The following is a 20,088-nucleotide window of genomic DNA, read 5'->3' as shown; positions in this document are numbered from 1 at the left end:
TTGGACACTCTACATAACCTGCCACAACTTCATGATGTCACCTACTTCATAGAAGGTGCAAGGATAAAATGACACAATACATATAAAACACTTAAACCGACTTTGGTACATAACAAGACCTAATAAAAGTTACCTATTGTTACGGCTAGTCCTCCCAAAACTCTGCAAGGCTTTATCATCCCATATTGTTGCTGATGAACAAAGGTCTACAAATTGAGAAACTTGTCCAAGGCCACCCAAGCAGTCACTGGTGAGCCAAGACTTCCATGAAGAGCAAACACACCGGCCTAGACTGCCTTCCTTGGGCCTCAGGTGGGCACGTAGCTGTCGTTCTCACAGCTCTCTGTGCTTCCAGGATAATACAGTCAGACCTGCCCTGTGGTGACTCCCTCCAGGGCAACTGCCCCTGTCTTACTCATCCTTCATGAACCAGCGCCTGACATCCGCTGGCCTCTGGAAGGTGCAGTTGACCTGAAATGAAACAAGGTGCCCGGGGTTGGAGCCCCAGAGCAGTCAGGGCTTCCTGTGAACCTGCATCCTGGCTGTCAGAGGAGAGAGGCAAAGACGATTCCACTCCCGGGACTGAGTCTGGACCAGGAGGAGGAGGGCGGGGCTGAGGGCACAGAAGGGAGAAGCTGCTGACTTGGGTCAGAGAAGAAAGTAGTGGAAGGGCACACACAAAGGTCAGGTTGAGACAGGTGGTGATGGACAGACAAGAGCCATTTACTTAGAATTCTGGGCTATGAAAATGCACTGATGGCTCCCTACCCTGAACCCAAGGACTGGCTTGTGACCTGGTCTCAAGATCCCTGCCCTGAACTTTTTCCTACAGGAGAGACCTGAGACATATGCAGGAAACCCCAGTACTTAGAACACTTGCACAGCCACCTGTCAACACCCAGAAAAGAAAAGGGAGTCTGTCACTGTGAGGATGAGGAGCTCTGGATGGGGGGTGGAGAGGGGTCCCTCTAGGAGAGTTTCCTGGAAAAGGAGGGGCAGGAGGAGGCTTAGCTTTGTCTGGGCCAGCTGTCTGTGCCCTCTCCTTAGCCCATCACCATCCCTTCCTCCTCTCTCTTCCTCCAGGGCTGGGAGCACCAGCTCTGGTCCTGACAGACAAGTCAGGCATCCCTGTCTCTGTCCTGGCCTCCACCTCCTCCCACAATCCCAGCTCTGACCCTCTCCTCTCAGCTGGCTGAGAGCCATATCACCCTGATGTCCATGAAGTGAAGGCCTGGATGAGGCCACCTCTCTCTCCGTCCTAGGCTGCTGGCCCTGGCCTGTCCCCAGGTATCTCCCAGGGTGCTCTCCAACCTCCCACCCCTCCTCCTCCCCAGTATACCTCAGCAGCACCCTCTGCCCCCAACCCCTCTGCCCTGCCATCAGGGATCACAGCAGCTCAACAATCCCTCAACAGAATAACTAGGAAGAGGAACCCTCAACAAAGAAAAGAAACAAAGACAATGTCCTCTGCCACAGAACTAATGGTATGGATATAAGCAAGATGTCAGAGACAGAATTCAGGATAGTAATCATAAAGCCAATAGCTAAGCTTGAAAAAAAACATTAATTACAATATAGAATATCTACGGGAAGAAATTAGATCTAATCAGGCCAAACTAAAAAATTCTATGAATGAGATGCAGTCTAAATTGGATACTCTAAAAGCCAGGGTAAGTGAGGCAGAACATAGAATTAGTGATCTAGAAGACAAGCTGATGGAAAGGAAGGAAGATGAGGAAAACAGAGATAGCCGTTAGTAACACTTGAGAAAAGGCTTGGAGAGATTAATGATCCTTGAAACATTCCAATATCAGAATTATTGGGATCCCCGAAGGGCTGGAAAGAGAGAGGGCTAGAAGGTATATTTCAGCAAATCATAGCTCAGAATTTCCTTAATCTGAGGAAGAAAACAAGCATTCAAGTCCAAGATGCAGAGAGGAACCTTCCCAAAATTAATAAAAATAGATCAACGCCCTTATATATAATAGTGAAGCTTACAAATTTTACAGCCAGAGAAAGTATCCTGAGATTAGCCAAGGGGAGGAGGCTCCTTCTATATGGAGGGAGGAACATCAGAATCACATCAGACCTGTCGACAGAAACCTGGCAAGCCAGAAAGGGCCAGCAAGACATATTTAGGGTACTAAATAAAAAGAATGTGCAACCAAGAATACTTTATCCAGCAAGGCTGTCATTCAGAATGGATGGAGAGATGAAGAACTTTCAGGGTAGGCAGAAACTGAAAGAATATGTGACCACCAAGCCAGCCCTGAAAGAAGTATTAAGGGGGATTCTGTAAGCAAAGAGAGACCCCAAGAGTTGCATAGATCAGAAAGAAACCAAGAAAATCTATAGAAGTAGGGACTTTACAAGGAATACAATGCCACTAAATTCACATCTTTCAATAGTTACGCTGAATATAAATGGGTTGAATGCTCCCATGAAAAGACACAGGGTTTAGGACTGGATAAAAAGCAGGACCCATCCATATGCTGTTTACAGAGATTCATTTTGAACCTAAAGACACCTCCAGATTGAAAGTGAGGGGATAGAGAACAATTTAGCATGCTAATGGACCACAAAAGAAAGCTAGGGTAGCAATCCTCATATCAGACAAATTAGATTTCAAACCAAAAACCATAGTAAGAGATGTAGAGGGACACTATATCATACTTAAAGGTCTACCCAACAAGATGATCTAACAATTGTAAATACCTATACCCCCAACATAGGAGCAGCCAATTATATAAACCAATTAATAACCAAAATAAAGAAACATATTGAAAATAATACATTAATAGTAGGAGACCTCAACACTCCACTCACAGCAATGGACAGATCATCTAAGCAGAAGATCAACAAAGTTACAAGATCATTGAAGGACACATTGGACCAGATGGACTTCAAAGATGTATACAGAATATTACATCCCAAAACAAGAGAATACTCATTCTTCTCGGGTACACATGGAACCTTCTCCAGAATAGACCACATACTGGGTCATAAATCAGGTCTCAACTGGGACCAAAAGATTGAGATCATCCCCTGTATTTTTTCAGATCACAATGTTGTGAAACTGGAATTCAACCACAAGATCAAATTTGGTAGGAACTCGAACACATGGAAGTTAAAGAGCATCCCGCTAAAGAATGATTGGGTCAACCAGAAAATTAAAGAACTTAAACAATTCATGGAAACTGATGAGAATGAAAACACATCAGTCCAAAAGCTATGGGATACTACAAAGGTGGTCCTAAGAGGGAAATACATAGCCACCCAAGCCTCTCTCAAAAAATTAGAAAAATCCCAAATGCACAAGCTAACCTTAAACCTAAAGGAGCTGGAGAAAAAACAGCAAATAAAACCTAAGCCAACAAGGAGAAGAGAAATAATAAAGATTACAGCAGAAATCAATGAAATAGAAACCAAAAAAAAAAAAAAAGTAGAACAGATCAATGAAACTAGAAGCTGGTTCTTTGAAAGAATTAATAAGATCGATAAACTTCTGGCCAGACTTATCCAAAAGAAAAGGAAAAGGACACAAATTAATAAAATAATGAATGACAGGGGAGAGATCACAATTAACACCAAGGAAATAGAAACAATTATTAAAAATTATTACCAGCAACTATATGCCAACAAATTGGGCAGTCTGGAAGAAATGGATGAGTTCCTGGAAACTTGTAAACTACCAAGACTGAAACAGGAAGAAATAGACAATCTGAACAGACCAATAACCAGCAAGGAAATTGAAGCAGGAATCAAAAACCTCCCAAAAAACAAGAGTCCAGGGCCAGATGTCTTCCCAGGGGAATTCTACCAAACATTTAAAGAAGAAATATTCTTTAAGCATGGTTCAACATTTGGAAATCAATCGATGTGAGAGAGCACATTAATAAAATAAAAGACAAGAACCATTGATCCTCTCAACTGATGCAGAAAAGGCATTTGACAAAATACAGCATCCTTTCCTAATTAAAACTCTTCAAAGTATAGGGATAGAGGAAACATACCTCAAAATCATAAAAGCCATCTATGAAAAGCAAAAGGTGAATATCATTCTCAGTGGGGAAAAACTGAGAGCTCTTCCCTTAAGGTCAGGAACACGACAGGGATGCCCCCTCCCACCACTATTGTTCAACCAGTACTAAAAGTCCTAACCTTAGCAATCAGAAAACAAAAAGAAATAAAAGACATTCAAATTGGCAAAGAAGAAGTCAAACACTTTCTCTTTGCAGATGAAATGATACTTTATGTGAAAGACTTCACCCCCAAACTACTAGAATTCATACAGCAATTCAGCAACATGGAAGGTTACAAAATCAGAGATCAGTTGCATTTCTATACAGTAACAATACAAGTGAAGAAAGAGAAATTAAGGAATCAATTCCATTTACAATAGCACCAAAAACTGTAAGCTACCTAGCAATAAACCTAACCAAAGAGGTAAAGAGTCTGTACTCCAAAAACTATAGAACACTTACTAAAGAAATTGAGGAAGACACAAAGAGATGGAAAAACATTCCATGCTCATGGATTGGAAGAATAAACAATGTTAAAATGTCTATGCTGCACAGAGCAATCTACACTTGCAATACCATTCCTATCAAAATACCATGGACACTTTTCACAGAACTGGAACAAAAAAATCCTTAATTTGTATGGAACCAGAAAAGATCCTGAGTCCCAGGGAAATGTTGAGAAAGAAAACCAAAGCTGGGGGCATCACGATGCCTGACTTCAAGCTTTATTACAAAACTGTGCTCATCAAGACAGCATGGTACTGGCACAAAAACAGACACATAGATCAATGGAACAGAATAGAGAACCCAGAAATGGACCCTCAACTCTATGGTCAAGTAATCCTTGACAAAGCAGGAAAGAACATCCAATGGAAAAAGGACATTCTCTTCAGTAAATGGTGCTGGGAAAATAGGACAGCCACATTCAGAAGAATGAAACTGGACCATTCTCTTACACCATACACAAAGATAAACTCAAATTGGATGAAAGACCTACATGGGAGACAGGAATCCATCAAAATCCTAGAAGAAAACATGGGTACTAACCACTTCAACATCGGCAACAACAACTTCTTTCAAGACACGTCCCTAAAGGCAAGGGAAACAAAAACAAAAATGAACTTTTGGGACTTCATCAAGATAAAAAGCTTCTGCATAGCAAAGGAAACAGTTGACAAAACTAAGAGGCAACCCACGGAATAGGAGAAGATATTTGCAAATGACATTACGGATAAAGGGCTGGTATCCAAGATCTATAAAGAATTTTCAAACACAACACCCAAAAAAACAAATAATCCAATCAAGATATGGGCAAAAGACATGAACAGGCACTTCTCCAAAAAAGACATATAAATGGCTAATGGACACATGAAAAAATGTTCAACATCACTAGCCATCAGGGAAATACAAATCAAAACCACAATGAGATACCATCTTACATCAGTTACACTGGTCAAAATTAACAAGACAGGAAACGACAAATGTTAGTGAGGATGTGGAGAAAGGGAAACCCTCCTACACTGTTGGTGGGAATGCAAGCTGGTATAGCCACTTTGGAAAACAGCGTGGCCATTCCTCAAGACCTTAAAAATAGAGCTACCCTATAACCCAGCAATTGCACTACTAGGTATATACCCCAAAGATACAGATGTAGTGAAAAGAAGGGGCACATGCACCCCAATGTTCATAGCAGCAATGTCCACAATAGCCAAACTGTGGAAGGAGAGAGTTGTCCTACAACAGATGAATGGATAGAGAAGATGTGGTCCATATATACAATGAAATATTACTCAGACATCAGAAAGAATGAATACCCACCATTTGCATCAACATGGATGGAACTCTAGGGTGAAATAAGTCAAGCAGAGAAAGACAATTATCATATGGTTTCACTCATATGTGAAACATAAGGAATAGCCTAGAGGACCATAGGGGAAGGGAGGGAAAACTGAATGGGAAGAAATCAGAGAGGGAGACAAACCATGAGAGACTGTGGACTCTGGGAAACAAACTGAGGGTTACAGAAGGGGGTGGTGGGGGTATGGGGTAGCCAGGTGATGGGTATCAAGAAGGGCACGTGTTGTGATGAGCACTGGGTGTTACACAAACTAATGAATTATTGGACACTACATTAGAAACTAATGACGTAGCATACGCTGGCTAACTGAACATATTTTAAAAAGAATAAAAAAAACCCCAAAGATATTGGAATATTACCAAGTGGTCTAAAAAATACCCAAACGTCATATAACGAATAAGCTTTCCAATGAATTTTTAAGTATTTCTATATATAAACTTGACACTTGATACTAATACACTAATATAGAGTGGTTCATTTCACACTCCTTCTTTACCCCATTGGAAGTTGTTAAAAATACATTTAAAGAAATAAAATATGACCCAAGATAAAAAAAAAATATATGAAGCTGAACTCTGAGCCCAGCTCCCAGGACTGTGGGGTCCCTGCCAGCCTGCGGCGGGTTCTGGGCCTGGGCCTGCTTGGGCAGGGGTGAAGCAGGGGCTCACTGGGTTAGGTCAGGGGCGGTGGGAGCAGGCAGCCTTCTCTGGCAGGACCTCTGGGAACTGGCAGGGGGAGGCCGAGGAGCAGAGTTCAAGCAGACAGGGCTCTGAGCTGGGGCTGGAGTCTAGAACACCGTCCAGGGAAAAGTCCGGGCAGAGCCTAAGGCCCTTTGTCCTTGGTGATGCCTGCGGAGGAATCCTACGTTGTTTCAGGCGCGGTGAGTTACCCACACCTGAGCTTAGTGTCCAGGGGAGAATTGCCCCAATTCCACCCCAAAGCTTCTGGAAGCAGAGTCGTCCTCACATCCAGCGAACGTGCGTTCTGCTCCCGCTACCTGAAGGGCCCGTGTGATGTCTGAGGACACGAGATGGAAGGTCTGTCCTTGGCCTCAGGGGCCTGGATTTCCTAGGGAGGCCCAGACCCCTCCCCCCCGCCCCGCTGTCCGCACAGAAGCCACACTGCCCAGCACGGGTCTCCGGGCTCAGGGTCATGAGCTCTCTGCCCACCAGGGAGCTGTAGGTATCCCACAGCTCCATCCCCCCAGGCAGGATGGAAGTTTCCGGAAGTTTCTGGAAGTACCGGAGTGTGGGAGAAGCCACCCCTACCCTGAACTGCGCTGAAGGAGCTGGCCCCAGTATGACTCAGCCAGTGCAGGGGGGAGGCTGTGGTCAGCAGAGGGCCGCTTTGAAACTCAGAGGTTACAGTGTTGCAACCACAGGCTTGTGTCCTCTGCCTGGGGTGTGAGAAAGGAGAGAAGCTGCCCGGGGTCAGGCCGGGCTCCCTCCCCTCAGCGTGCCTTCCTCAGGTAGGAGGGACTCGGGTCTGGAATTACCGGAGCCCTAGAGCTGTATCGAGTCCCAGGGGCTGCCCCAGCATGGAACGTTTGCTGGGTGACCCTCCGGGGTCCCTGGCCTGCAACTGCTGGGGGCTCCTTCCTGGGCCCCGAGCCCCACCCCAAGCTGTGGTTTCCACAAGCAAACAGTCCTCACCCTGAGAGGACTCGCCCAGGGCTGTAGGGACGGGGACAGGGGCACAGCTGACGTGGTCCCCATCACCCTGAAGGGACCAGGGGAGGAGCTGCACAGATCAGGACTCTGTCCGAGGACTTTGTACCCACAGGCTCCAGGACGGCCCGTGGAAGGGATCTCCCATCACTGGCTGGGAGCGGGGGAACAAGGCACTGCTGAGTGCTCTCTGGTCTGAGGGGCGCAGAGCAGGTCGGGGGAGCCCAGACGGGACACAGTGACTTGCTGCAGGCCGCACAGTGGAATGGGACAGCGGCAGTGAGGCGGGATTTCTCAGAGCTCCTTGTTAGGAGTCCAGACCCTGACTCTGGCTCTGCTGTGTGACCTCTGCGGGTGGTCCAAACCCTCAGGACTTGGTCTCACATCCAGAAAGTGGATTTAACGGCTACCAGGCTGACCTCCTTGAGTGCGGGGCCCCATGCCAGTCCTGGGGTCCAGCCTTGGCATCTGAGGGTCTGAGCAGCTGAGGGGGAGCCCAGGGGGCGGGGAACGGGGCACCAGCCAGGGGTGAGTGATGGAGCTGCTCCCCTAGGGTCCCCGGGAGGACAGGGTTCTCAGAGGTTGTGGGAACCCATCCTGGAAGAAGAGGCCGGGCCTGAGCCTCCGTAGGCAGCCGTGAGTCTGAGGCCGCTGAGCCTGGGGCCAGAGGCGCGTGTCCCTCTCCACCCCTGCCCGTGTGTGAGCACGGGCCCAGGGCTGGCAGAGCCTCACAGGGAAGGGGGGCTGTGGCGCTGGTCCAGTGGGGGTGGGCTCGGGGCTGTGTGTGGGGGCAGGGCCAGCCTAGGACACAGACGGAGCCCTGGGGCAACAGCAGTAGGGACATGGCCTCATGTGCATTGGGGTGTGGGGGGGGGGACACTTCCCAGGAGTGCTGTGTTCTCGAGTTCCTAGCTTCTCACTTAGACACTGACAGGGAAGTTCCTAGAAAATCAGAAAGGAAACCTGACTCGTGAAATGGTATAAAGACAGAGAACAGGCCCAAAGCAGGAGAGGCCCTGCGTCCTTGGCTCTAGGATGTGACTCTGTGCTGTCCATGGGCTGGCGCTGGCTAGCAGGGTGGCCTGGGCTGAGTGGGATCCAGGGACCCAGGTCAAGGGTCCTAGGGGTACAGGCCGGGGAGGGGAGACCACTCAGCTTGTTGTGAGCACGGGGACGGGGCCTCTCCAGCTCCGGGCCTCCTAGAGGGGGGCTATTCCTACATTTATTCTGCAATTATTTCCTGAGGCCTCACTGCAGATGCAGAGGTAACAGGAGAGATGGGAATGGCTTGCTCTAGACCAGACAGTGAGTCCAGGAACTAACAGCCCCGCCCTTGGGGTGTGGAGGAGCTGAGGGCTCTTCTGGTTAAAGAATCTTTCCTCCATTCTTACATCTGTATTCTGGATGTTTCCTGTGCAACCTGCTGAGCCAGCAGAGAGGCGGCCGGCCATGGGCACCTGCTCAGAAGACCCCCACCTGGGCGGGGCCTCCTGGCTCCTGGGATTCACCAGCCTTCTCCTCAGTGAGTGGCCCGGTCTCCCTGGGAAGGAGGGCCGCTGGGTGGGCAGGAAGCAGAAGCTCATAGGATCCCAGCCTTGCCTCGCATTCATGGCTCTCTCCCGCCTTCCAAGAGTCCGAGGAGCACACAGGACGGATCTCATGAAGCAGACGGGTTCTAGGGGTTCCTCCTCTATTCCTAACGAAAACCTCTCACATTTCCTGTGTCCTGTGCCCTAGGCGTCTGCAGCGCTCTGACCCAGAGCTCTGGAGTCCGTGGTTCCGGGGTGGAGGATTCTGGAATTCCTGTTTCTCTGAAGGAGACACAAGGAGCTTCTGTGTCATTTCATGTGATCAGAAAACCAGAATTACCCCCAGAAGGCGAGCTGGAGAAGATTTTATGGGGCATTGTATACGGGTCAAACTACAGAGTCATGCTGAATGTCCTTCCTGGGAGGAATGTTCCAGAATGGCTCAACTTCCAAGACAAGTTCAAGATGAGGGTCCATGTGCCCAGCGTAATGACCCTGACAATAGACAACCTGACCCTTGAGGACAGCGGGCTGTACCGGGTTCGAGTCTTCTACAGTACTGGAACAGAACGTGACGAGGATTTCCACCTGACGGTCTATGGTACGTGGCGGCCCCTCCCCCAGCCCCATAGATGACCTCCGTCCTCTGTCCCTGGAGTGTCCATGCGCCCTGATGGCCGGATCCCTTCCAGACCGCAGCCTTCAGACTCGATCTTCTCCCCTGGAACTAGATGCCGTGTGTTCAGAGCAAACACAGGCAGAGCTGAGGTTCACACCGGGGATGAATCACTTCTGTGCCTCAGGAGGGGAACACGGAGCGGGGGGAAATGGGGACTTGGCCATAACACTCACTGTCCCCATAGGACTCAGGGTGCTCAGTGTGACTGTCAGCTATCTAGTGCTGCTGTAACAGGTGACTGACCCTCAGGGGCTGACCACACCACCACCTGAGTGTCCTCCTGGGCTACGGGGCAGGACTCAGACCCCAGAGCCTCGGCCATGAGCTCCAGGTGTCAGCAGGGCTGCTCCTCTCTGGAGGCTCTGGGGAGAATCCATTTCTGTTCCTGTCCCTCCTTCTAGTGGCGCCCGCATCCCCCGGCTCATAGCCCTTCCTCCCCCTTCACAGCCGGCACTGGAGGGATGAGTCCCTCTGGCCCTGAGTCTCTCCCTCCTCCTCTCCTGCCCCCTCCACTTGGGAGAACCCTGTGATCACATGGGGCCCATCTGGGAATCCAGACCTTCTCTGGTTTAGGGTCAGCTGGTTAGCAGCCTCGGTTTCCCTTTGTCATGGAACCGAAGACACTTGCAGGTTCTGAGGATCAGCACCTGACCATGGTTGGGGACACTCGTCACCTAGCAGGATGCAGAAGCCCACGTGTGGTTCTCCCCGCCCCGTCCCCTGTCCTTCTAAGCACCGGCCCGAGGCAGCTCACTCAGACTCACGGGTCCGACTCTAACCCTCCACAGACGTAGGAGACGTTCACAGGTCAGCCCTTCCTCAGAAGCTCAGTGAGCAGCTCTCTCTCCCTGCACTCCCCCCTGCTCAGGGAGACGTCCTGCTCCAGAGAGAGTGGCCTGTGCAGCTCAGGTCTGCGAGATTCCCCAGACTGACTGTCGGTCTGTCCCTTGTGTTCCTGTGTAGACCCCAAGTTCAGTGCGCGTTCCAGCCACACTGGTGGTGGCCAATCGTAGGGGTACCAATGTGTCCTGCAGCAGAGTCTCTCCCGGTGGGAGCCCACGGTCCACATCCGGGCTCCCATAGCGGCCAATGACCATCTGCTCCATGGGCTGCGCAGTCCCAGGCACCATCCGAGCAGGAGAAGCAGGACTGGGGCCTGGACAAGGACAAATCCAGTCCCAAATTCTACTTCTTCTAGGGGACGCCCATTTCTTACAATTAATTGGGTTTGAGATGGGGCGCTAGCATTTATTTTCTAAGGGGAGATTTTTAAGAATTGCTCTGTCTAGTGAAATCACATAGAGCTGAACTCAGCGTCTCCCACTCCTTTTTGGCACCTGCTGTATATTTGGGTCTGTTCTGAGTTATCTGTAAAATGCAGGCACCATCCTTCGGGGGAGGAAGCCAGAGCGTCAGGGAGAATCCGCAGGAGAAAGCAGGAGCTGTGATGCTCTCCACTCACGTGAGCCTCTGTCCTCTTGTCTCTCCCACCACAGAGCCCGTGCCCCTTCCCCAGATCCGGGCCACGGTTCTGTCCCTCACACCAGGCTGGTGCAACGTCACCGTGGAGTGTGACACCACGGGAACCAGGGAGGACCTGACCGTGTCCTGGGAGAGCGAGGGCCTCCCTAGGGAGCTGGAGCAGAGACCGTCCATGGGACCAGCCCCCAACCCCTGGACCCTGGCTGTGACCCTGCCCCTTAGCCAGCCCAGTGCCAGCCTCACCTGTGTCGTCAGAAACCATGTAGACCAGAAAACTGCCACTTGGTACCTTGGGGACGTCTGTGGCCACGGTGAGTGCATCCTACCAGAGGTAGGGGCTCTCCCCGAGCTCAGGCAACCCTGGGTGAGGGATCCCAGCTCTTGTCACCCATGTTCATGTCACCATCTGCCACCTGATCACCCCATCCAGGACTCTGGCAGTCACATCCAAGCTGCTTCTGCCCTTCGGCGTCCCTCCCCTACAGCTCTCCTCCCCTCACCCCTGCTGGTCCAGCCAGCACCAGCAGGTACCTCTCCCACCCTCATCCATCATCCCGTGTCTGTCTAGGGTGGTTTTCAGAAAGAGCGAGTTGGGAGGTGTCAGCGGTCTGTTCCCTCTGATGGGTCTGAGCCAGAGACTCCCTGCAGGATTCAAGGCTCAGGGCTCCTCTGCCCGATTCTGGCCTCACAAACACGCTTCATGCCCACCTGCTTGCCTGCATTCCTGGATGTGTCCTGCTCTACTCAGCTTCCAGCCTCTGCTCAGGCCCCTCCTTCTGCCCTCAGCATCTCCAAGTCAGGGGTCCTCCACTCCCCCACTTATTCCCGTCCAGGGACCCCTTCGCTGCAGCTGCTCCGGGGCCTGTGACCCCTGCAGTCCCACAGGACGGCTGCTGGGTGCAGTTCCAGCATTAAGAGAGTTTGCACAGGGGCTCCTCGGCCTCGATGGCTCAGGGCCCTGCAGGAGCTGCCGCTGTCCTACCCTCACACCTCGTCTCCTCTAAGGAGCAGTCAGGGCCCCACACAGAGAGCTGATGCTCTGGGCTGGGATTAGTCTCCTCTGCAGCCTGAACACTGGAGGGTAGGGGCCGTGTCTGCTTCTCCTTTGCATGCCTGTCCCACCCTCGGCCTCGGGAAGTCTACTCACAGTCAGTGTGTCCCTGAATGAATGATGACCTGGGTCCCCGCCTGCCCCCTTGTCCCTCCACCCCCTCCTCCACCAGCTGTGGGAGAACCTGGTGCCTCAGCATCCCTAATCCCAGAGGAAGCTCATGGCTCAGTGACCCACTGGACCCTCTGGAGAGAGGCTTCTGCCTCCCTCTCATCCTCCTACCCAGTTCCCCCTGCCTGGTCCCTCTCCCTTTTGCCCCAGTGGGTGCTGGCAGCTCCCAGGGCTGGAGAGTTGACACAGACATTCCTGTTCATGGCTCTCCTTCCTGGAATGTCCCCCAACCCTGAATATCGGGTAATCTCCTACTCCTCCCGGAAGACCAGTTTTCTCCATCACCTCCTCCAGGAGGCCCTCCATGAAGACCTGGGTACAAGCTGTAAAGCTCTCGTGCCCTGGGATGGCTCTGGATGGCTGCCTCTGGCCTGTTCTCAGCCCTCCCCCCGCTGAGGGGCTCCTCAAGGGCGGGCACCATGTCCCGTTCCTCTCAGCACCCTGGCCCCAAGCAGGAGATCAGGAACTGGCTGAGGGAAAGCACCTGCCGTGCTCCTCCCTCTTCAGCTTCTGACCAGGTCCCTTCAGACGTCTCTGTGTGCGTCACCACGGGTGTCTTCACTGCTGTCTTGCCTTAACCTTCCTCACTCCCTCTGTGCGACAGAAACAGGTCTACATGGACAGGTCACTGCTGCCCTATTACGAAACATCCTAAGATCTGTTGTGATCGTGCTGCTGATCCTGGGAGCTGGGCTGTACCTTTGGAAGACACGTGGGGAGAAGAAGAACGTGGACTCTGGGAGAGGCAGGTTGCACTTCTCCTTCCTGAGCCCAGACCCCTCCCTCCCCCACTGGACCCCGGGCTCCCTTTTCCTGCATTTTGCGGCTCAGGGAATGTCCCGCAGGAGGCTGGCTGGTGTGGCCGTGGCCGTGGGGTCATGGAGGGGGAGGGTCCAGGTCTCCAGGCTCAGACTCCAGCTCCGTCTGTGCATGACTCAAGTGCAGGATCGCAGGAGGACCACAGGGACCCGGATGCTGGCATCCACTATGCAGAGCTGAGCCAGCGGGAGTCTGGAGACAGGAGGGACAGGGTGAGGCTGGGGGAGGGGGCAGCCTGGGTTCTCCCAAGTCCCTCTGGGCCTGGGTGTGTGTCTGTCAATCCCAGTCATCTGCACGATCTGGCCTGGATGCCTCGGTAACCCTCTCCAGACAACGCGATATTCACTAAGAAAATTCTCCTCAGGCCCCATGCAGTGCTGGGCGCTAGGGAGGTCATGTCAGCAGCACTGGGTCTGTGCGGGTCCCTCTGGGCTGCTCTGTCCCTCAGCTGCTCCAGGAGCCCTCTGTCTGCATTCCAGGGTAGGGGTGCCCCTGATCTAGAAGAGGAGAACCCTCTCACCACTGTCTACAGTGAGGTCCGCAGGCCAGGCCAGGCCACAGTTACGATTTAATGAGAAGAAGCAGGAGAATCCCACCCTCCAGGGACACCTGTCTCGTGAGCATGACGCCTGCAGCTCGGGTCCTGCCTCCTCCACCTCTGAGGTTCTGAGCAGGGACTGGATGGATCCACCGTCAGTTATTTCTGTGCTAAATCGTTCCACACAAGGTCACCGTGAGACACACACAGGGGTAGATCAAGGGGGAAACTGAGTAAACAAACCTGTTCCAGGACCGCTCAGCCTCAGCTACGTGTCAACCCCAGACGGCCCCACTCTCCCCCTGGTCTCTACGACATCCAACTGCCTTTCAGACCCGCAGCCCCGGGGACGAGCCCTGGTGAATTCCCAATATCCCGCCTGGACAGTCTTGAACACCACCCAGCGGCCAGTCCCATGCTGAGAGCTATTCACGGACCCTGTGAATTCGTAACCGTGAGCGCTGGCTGAGTGCTGCTCTGTGACTCGCACTGTTCTGACCGTTCTGCTCCCTCCTAACTCACTGGGTCCTCGTGGACTCTCTGTGAGGTGGGGATCTTTGTGCCCACTTTACAGATCAGTAGAAGGAGCCAGAAAGCCTACTCTCCAGGCCACATAGCTGGGAGCCCAGGAGGCGGGACTGAGCCTAGGGAACGGAGCTCCAGGGCTTCTCTCTCCAACCCTCGGCTGTCCCGCATCCCGGCAAACTTCCCTTCTGTCCTGTCCTGCTGGCCGATGGCCTAGCCTGCTATTGCTCAGGAGAAAGCAGAAGTTCCTTGTTCCTGACAGTTAGCTTTACTGACTGCATTGACAGACACCTGCCTCCCTCTCTCTCCTGTACCCTCAGAGGACACGGAGCTCCTCGGGGCTCAGTGAGGACTTTTCCCTACACTTCAGTCCCTTCTCAGGGATGGGCCATATCCTGCATTCCTCTCTCTTGCTCCTCCCCCTGACCCTGCTGGCTACTTCCCTGTAGCCCTCGCCGGGTCCCATGCTGCCCCTACTGGACACCTGAGCCAGCACTTTGAACTCACCTCACAGGGACCCCTAGAGCATGAGGGCGTGACCTATTGCTGACGCTTTCCTGCTCCCATGTGTTGTACTTCACCGCACCTGCTGCTCGCTCTTCCCTCTTTCCCGGATGCTGGGGCGTCCCGGGGGTACCCATCTCTCACCCTCTCCTGCATCGTGGGCAAATGCTCCTGTTTCCAGTTCTTTCCTGGACCATCTTTCTCCACCTTGCGCTGGAGTGAATGGGTGTGGTCTACTCTCCACCTGCCAGCCCCATTCCCGGCCCCGCCCTCTGTGGCACCTGCCGGCCATTCTACACAGCTCCCAGCAGGCACTGAATAGGTGTCCTTCAACTGGGTAGATGTCAGCAATACGTAAAGGAAACCTACAGAAACACATCTAATTTTTCTAGTTTTGATTCTTCAAGCCTGACTCATTCCTTCACCTGTGGAAAAGAGCCCATAACAAACATTCATATAAACCAACTGCTGAGCAAATTCATTCCCAAAACCAGAAGCTTTCTAAATGCCTGCGTGTACTTCCTAGCACTTTCTAACACACATTCCGTTCTCTTCTATATTTGAATTATTACTGTTTATTCAGTTATTTTAAAGAAGCTGCTTAAAAAGATCAATTCCCCTGGTCACGTGTGCAGTGAAATTGGGGAAGGGCCACTGATGTGAATTTTTATACCCTCCTGATAAGGGCTTGGCAGACTACAGTCATTGGTCAAATCTAGTCCATATGTGTTTTTAGAAATAAAGTTTTATTGGAACACAGCACATCACGTCATTGCGGTGTGGTATTGGGCTGTCTTCTCGCTGTAGTGGCCGAGGTGGACAGTTGGACAGAGACTACATGGCCAGCGCCACCGAGAACGTTTACCCTTCCCAGTAAAGCTGTCCATCCCGCCCCGGACGACGCTGCTGACACAGGGGATCGTGTGACTCTGTGGGTTCTCCTGGGGATTAGAGAAGGTGATGGAAAGCCTGTGTGGCTGTGCCTGGGAGTCCGCACCTGCTCCGTAAACGGGAACAACTTCTTCCCTCTGCTGCTGCAGTAAATTCCACTAATGAATTTCCTCATTATACTGTCCTTGTATTCGTACAATAAATGCAGTGCGATCATGAGGTATCATGTGATTTATTTGCTGATATTTACTTTAGGAAGTTAAGGTCTCTGCGTGTGACTGACTGTAATCCGTGGGTTAGCAGGTGTTGTCCTGCATTGGGTGCGGGATTCTCCTTGTCTGACGTGAGTGGTAAAGCCGAGCTATGCTTTCATGACCTGACAAACCCTCCACCTTTCCAAAGCTGGAACACTGTCCGTAACACAGGACTGTTGTTTTCCCTGGTCATGGACAGTGCTCACGCCCCGAACTGTGTGTCCTTCCTGCTCTTGATGACGTCCGACCTCTGGCCACCTGGGCTCACATACGGTCCGGCCACACAGACCTCCTGCTCCTGGAACAGGCCGGGCAGGGTCCCACCTGAGGGCCATTCCACAGGCTGTCACCTGGGCTAGGAAAACGATTCCCCCAGATGTCCACTGTCACTCCTCACCTCCTTCCAGTCTTCTCTCAGGATTCCCCTTCTTGAGGAAGCCTACTCTGAGCTCCTGGGGTAACCCCGAAACCACACTCCCAGGTGCTGAGCCCCCCGCCTGCTCTTTCACCCCGAGCCCTGCTCACCTTGTTTGCTCTGCTTCCCGCGCGCTGCCTTTCCCCTCCTAATACAGGAGGAAGGCAGGGGGTGTGCTGGGTGCGCTCGTGCACGTGCGTGAGCCCCCGGAGCAGGGCCGGCGCGCAGTGGGAGCTCATGCACTGTCTGTGGAAGGAGCGAGTCCACCATCGGGGAGGGTCTGGGTTGGGGGCTGACGGGTCCCCCCTAAGCAGCTCACACTCAGGGCGTGGATGAGGTGGTGTTACTGTGACCATATAGGGGTTCAGGGAAGGGAGCCCGGGGCCCATGAGCTGCCCTGCGGGGAGAGCGAGACGCGGTGGAGGGCTCATGGGGAGGACAGAGCACAGCTCGGCCGCTGTCACTCACCGTGTCCTCACACTGGCACCCGACTTACCTGCATCAGACATTCTCAGTGGGATCCACGGAGCATCAGCTGTGAGAGATGCTGCTCGATAAAGGGGTGGGGGGCAAAGGTCAGGAGATATGGAAATGCTGCAGAGCAGATCCCTTCTGAGATGTTCACGGCCCTGCTCCAGGGGCACATCACGTAAATGCTGTAATCTGATTGTCACAATATGTAGGACCACAGATTCACGCTCCTGCTTTCCTCTTTGGAGCAAAGGCTCTTTGGAGCTCCTGCTAAGTTAGGGTCTGAATCATCACCTGCTCTGGGAAATGTCCACCTAGAAGACGAAGCTGAACTCCGAACCCAGCTCCCAGGACTGCGGGGTCCCTGCCAGCCTGCGGCGGGTTCTGGGCCTGGGCCTGCTTGGGCAGGGGTGAAGCAGGGGCTCACTGGGTTAGGTCAGGGGCGGTGGGAGCAGGCAGCCTTCTCTGGCAGGACCTCTGGGAACTGGGTGGGGGGAGGCCGAGGAGCAGAGTTCAAGCAGGCAGGGCTCTGAGCTGGGGCTGGAGTCTAGAACACCATCCAGGGAAAAGTCCGGGCAGAGCCTAAGGCCCTTTGTCCTTGGTGACGCCTGCGGAGGACTCCTACGTTGTTTCAGGCGCGGTGAGTTACCCACATCTGAGCTTGGTGTCCAGAGGAGAATTGCCCCAATTCCACCCCAAAGCTTCTGGAAGCAGAGTCGTCCTCACATCCAGCGAACGTGCTTTCTGCTCCCACTACCTGAAGGGCCCGTGTGATGTCTGAGGACACGAGATGGAAGGTCTGTCCTTGGCCTCAGGGGCCTGGATTTCCTAGGGAGGCCCGGAGCCCCACCCCCCCGGTCTGGGACGCACAGTCGGGAGGACGAGGTGTTGGTCCTGGCTGCTCTGCATGTTAATGATGCTCTCGTGGCCTGGACAGGGATCTGCCCACGCTCCTGGCATCCCATGGCCGAGCTCTCCTGCCCTAACCCCGGTCAGCGTGGCCTGGCTCTGTCTCCCTCATGTGGGCTGTGCTGGCTTCTCCCCTCCTGGCTTGTTCTTGGTGGATGGCGGACCAGGACCTGGCTGCTGCCGAGTCCTGCTGTCACCCGGGTCTTCGGGCCCCTGTCCTCAGAGGACATCCTCTTAGGGTTTAGCCGTGTGACCCACCATCCCTCCACGCACAGGGACCCTGTGGCCTGAATCGGAGAGCTGGACGGGGGCAAGAGGGACTGGGCTCTCCCCGCTCTGCCCTGTTCGTACCCCTCCCCCATGCCGAGGTCCCCCCGTTCCCTGACCCCCTGGAGGCCTGTAATGAGAGACCTGGACACAACAAGGACCAGTGGGCTCTCTCCCTCCCCTTCCGTCCTTCCCCCCCGGCTGTCACTACTGTAAACTTTCATGCACGAGGAGCCTGTTTTCTCACTGAAGCGAATGTCAAGGCCATTGCTGGCCACCTGCTGACCCCGCTCAGAGCTCGCTCCTGCAGACTGCGGGCAGGACGCCCACAGCACCGGGAGCAGCGTCCTCTGGTTACAGCTGCGGGGCCTCCGTCAGGAGAAGAGACCCGGGCATGGGGCCTGAGCCACCTGTCTGCGCCTGCCTGCAGCTCCTTCCCTTCCTGGTGGCCGTGTGCCCCAAGCCGCCCCCCAACGGGCCTTCCTGCACGGCTGCTCCTAGCCCCCTTCCTGCTGTGTTTCCCTGTCCCCTGTGTGGCTCTTGTTCCCTGGATGAAAGAAAATGCCCAGGAGCCTCTGCGTGGAGGCTCCTCCCCCTTCCCTGAAGGATCTGTGCTTCTGTCTCCGTCCAGCCTGTGGGCTTCCCTAGGACAACGACTTAGCGTCCTGTCTCTGCTTCCCCCTGCTGCACACAGTAGGTGCTCATGACCTGTGTGTGCAGGTGAGCTGAGGTGGGAAGGCTTCTTTGCTGGAAATCTCTAGCGTCCGTTTGGTCCTCGGCCACCAGGTGGCGCTGGTGCCTGCTCTCTGGACTTGGAGGGCGGCTGCTCAGGGAGGCTTGGGGGCACAGGTGCTGCCCAGCGGGGTGGGGCCTCGGAGCCTCTTCCTTTGCTCCCAGAGCCACCACCGGGGCTGGTCAGGGTGTCAGTGCCAGAGAAACTGGGAGGGGCTGGCAGGTCGACTTGGGGCAACAATACACACATAAACATACACACAGGAGTCAGGGATTAGGAGCCCAGCCTAGGAGACAATCCAGAGAGAAAGGAGACAACAGGTGGAGACACTCTGAGAGGAAGGTGGGGTGCAGGGGACCCTGAGGGCGCTTCCCGCCTCGTCCCCACCTGGAGCGCTCACAGCTGCGGCTCCTGCCTGATTCCCGCTCCAGCCTGTGTGACCCTGGGCAAGTCACCCAGCCTCTCTGTGCCTCTGATTTCTGCTGAGCCCTGTGAGGATGCTGATGGGACTGACCTCAGCAAGCTGTTCACAGGATTAAATCAAGAACCACATGAACTGGTGTCTAGCGTTATGTACTCAACCAGTAATACCTAATTTCAAAGGTAGTTTGGGGCACCTGGCTCACTCAGTCGGTGGAACCGCGATTCTAGATCTGGGGGTGGTGAGTTCGAGCCCCCATTGGGCATAGAGTCTACTTCAAGAAAAAGCAGTCAGAAGTTTGTTGGCTTACATTTTTAAAAATTAACCACACAGAGGAAATAAATTGTTCCGTGTTCTCGGGCAGGGAGCTCCTGATGACGGAGCTCACGTTTACACGTAGGATTGAAAATTGGAGCAGATGTTTCCAGAATCGAAGTCTCCCTTCCACCTGTGTGTCCCACAGCCCCTCTGCTCCAGGAGAGCCCGTCCTACTTCCTCGCGGTTCACAGTGGCTACTGGGTTTCATCGGAGCTACACTGTATGGGTGACGTCGATACATCAGTCCTTTATGGACCGCTAGGCAACGTCAGTGCAAACGTGTGTCCTGACCTCAGAAATGTCCACAGTGAGGACACCCGAGCCCAAGGGATCCTGCCAAGCAGGAGCCATCGGTCCTCTTCAAAGACAGTAAGGGGCAGTGCTTACTGTTGTGCTTGGTGCTGGGTACACAGTGAACAAAATTAATCCCCTGGCTTCGAGATCTTGTATTTTGGGGAGGACACTGGAAATAAGCCAGTGACCAAGTAGATATAAGGTCGGGTGTGGCCCATGGGAGGAACACAAGAAGCAGAGTCAGGCAGGGGAGCTGCTGTTCTAGATGGG

The 20,088-nt window shown here is 53.2% G+C and overlaps 1 protein-coding gene across 3 annotated transcripts; it reads left to right on the top strand.

Annotated features, from left to right (window-relative positions):
* Positions 1–6,577: 6,577 nt before the first annotated feature.
* LOC121103944 (SLAM family member 9-like) lies at positions 6,578–15,955 on the top strand. 3 transcript variants are annotated; one of them, XM_040635856.1, is made up of 5 exons: positions 6,578–7,348; positions 8,980–9,069; positions 9,285–9,677; positions 11,252–11,548; positions 13,064–15,955. In XM_040635856.1, exons 2-5 carry the CDS (start codon positions 8,997–8,999, stop codon positions 13,456–13,458), a joined length of 1,158 nt encoding a protein of 385 aa, XP_040491790.1. In that variant the 5' UTR covers positions 6,578–7,348; positions 8,980–8,996; the 3' UTR covers positions 13,459–15,955. The 3 variants fall into 3 exon arrangements, with proteins under 3 accessions (XP_040491790.1, XP_040491789.1, XP_040491788.1); XM_040635855.1 differs by lacking the exon at positions 6,578–7,348 and having other exon boundaries at positions 8,631–9,069; positions 13,064–13,490; positions 13,758–15,955; XM_040635854.1 differs by lacking the exon at positions 6,578–7,348 and having other exon boundaries at positions 8,631–9,069.
* Positions 15,956–20,088: the final 4,133 nt, after the last annotated feature.

Source organism: Ursus maritimus, unplaced genomic scaffold, assembly GCF_017311325.1.
Source record: "Ursus maritimus isolate PB19 unplaced genomic scaffold, ASM1731132v1 scaffold_2, whole genome shotgun sequence".
Taxonomy (NCBI): domain Eukaryota; kingdom Metazoa; phylum Chordata; class Mammalia; order Carnivora; family Ursidae; genus Ursus; species Ursus maritimus.
This window is presented reverse-complemented; position numbering and strand designations above follow the sequence as displayed.

What these genes read in the sequence shown, in the direction of transcription:
- LOC121103944 (XM_040635855.1), top strand. Translation starts at nt 8,952, where the DNA reads ATGTTTCCTGTGCAACCTGCTGAGCCAGCAGAGAGGCGGCCGGCCATG. An exon ending in ATTCACCAGCCTTCTCCTCA is followed by an intron (nt 9,070 to 9,284) that starts GTGAGTGGCCCG and finishes CCTGTGCCCTAG; the next exon opens with GCGTCTGCAGCGCTCTGACC. An exon ending in TGGGGACGTCTGTGGCCACG is followed by an intron (nt 11,549 to 13,063) that starts GTGAGTGCATCC and finishes TCTGTGCGACAG; the next exon opens with AAACAGGTCTACATGGACAG.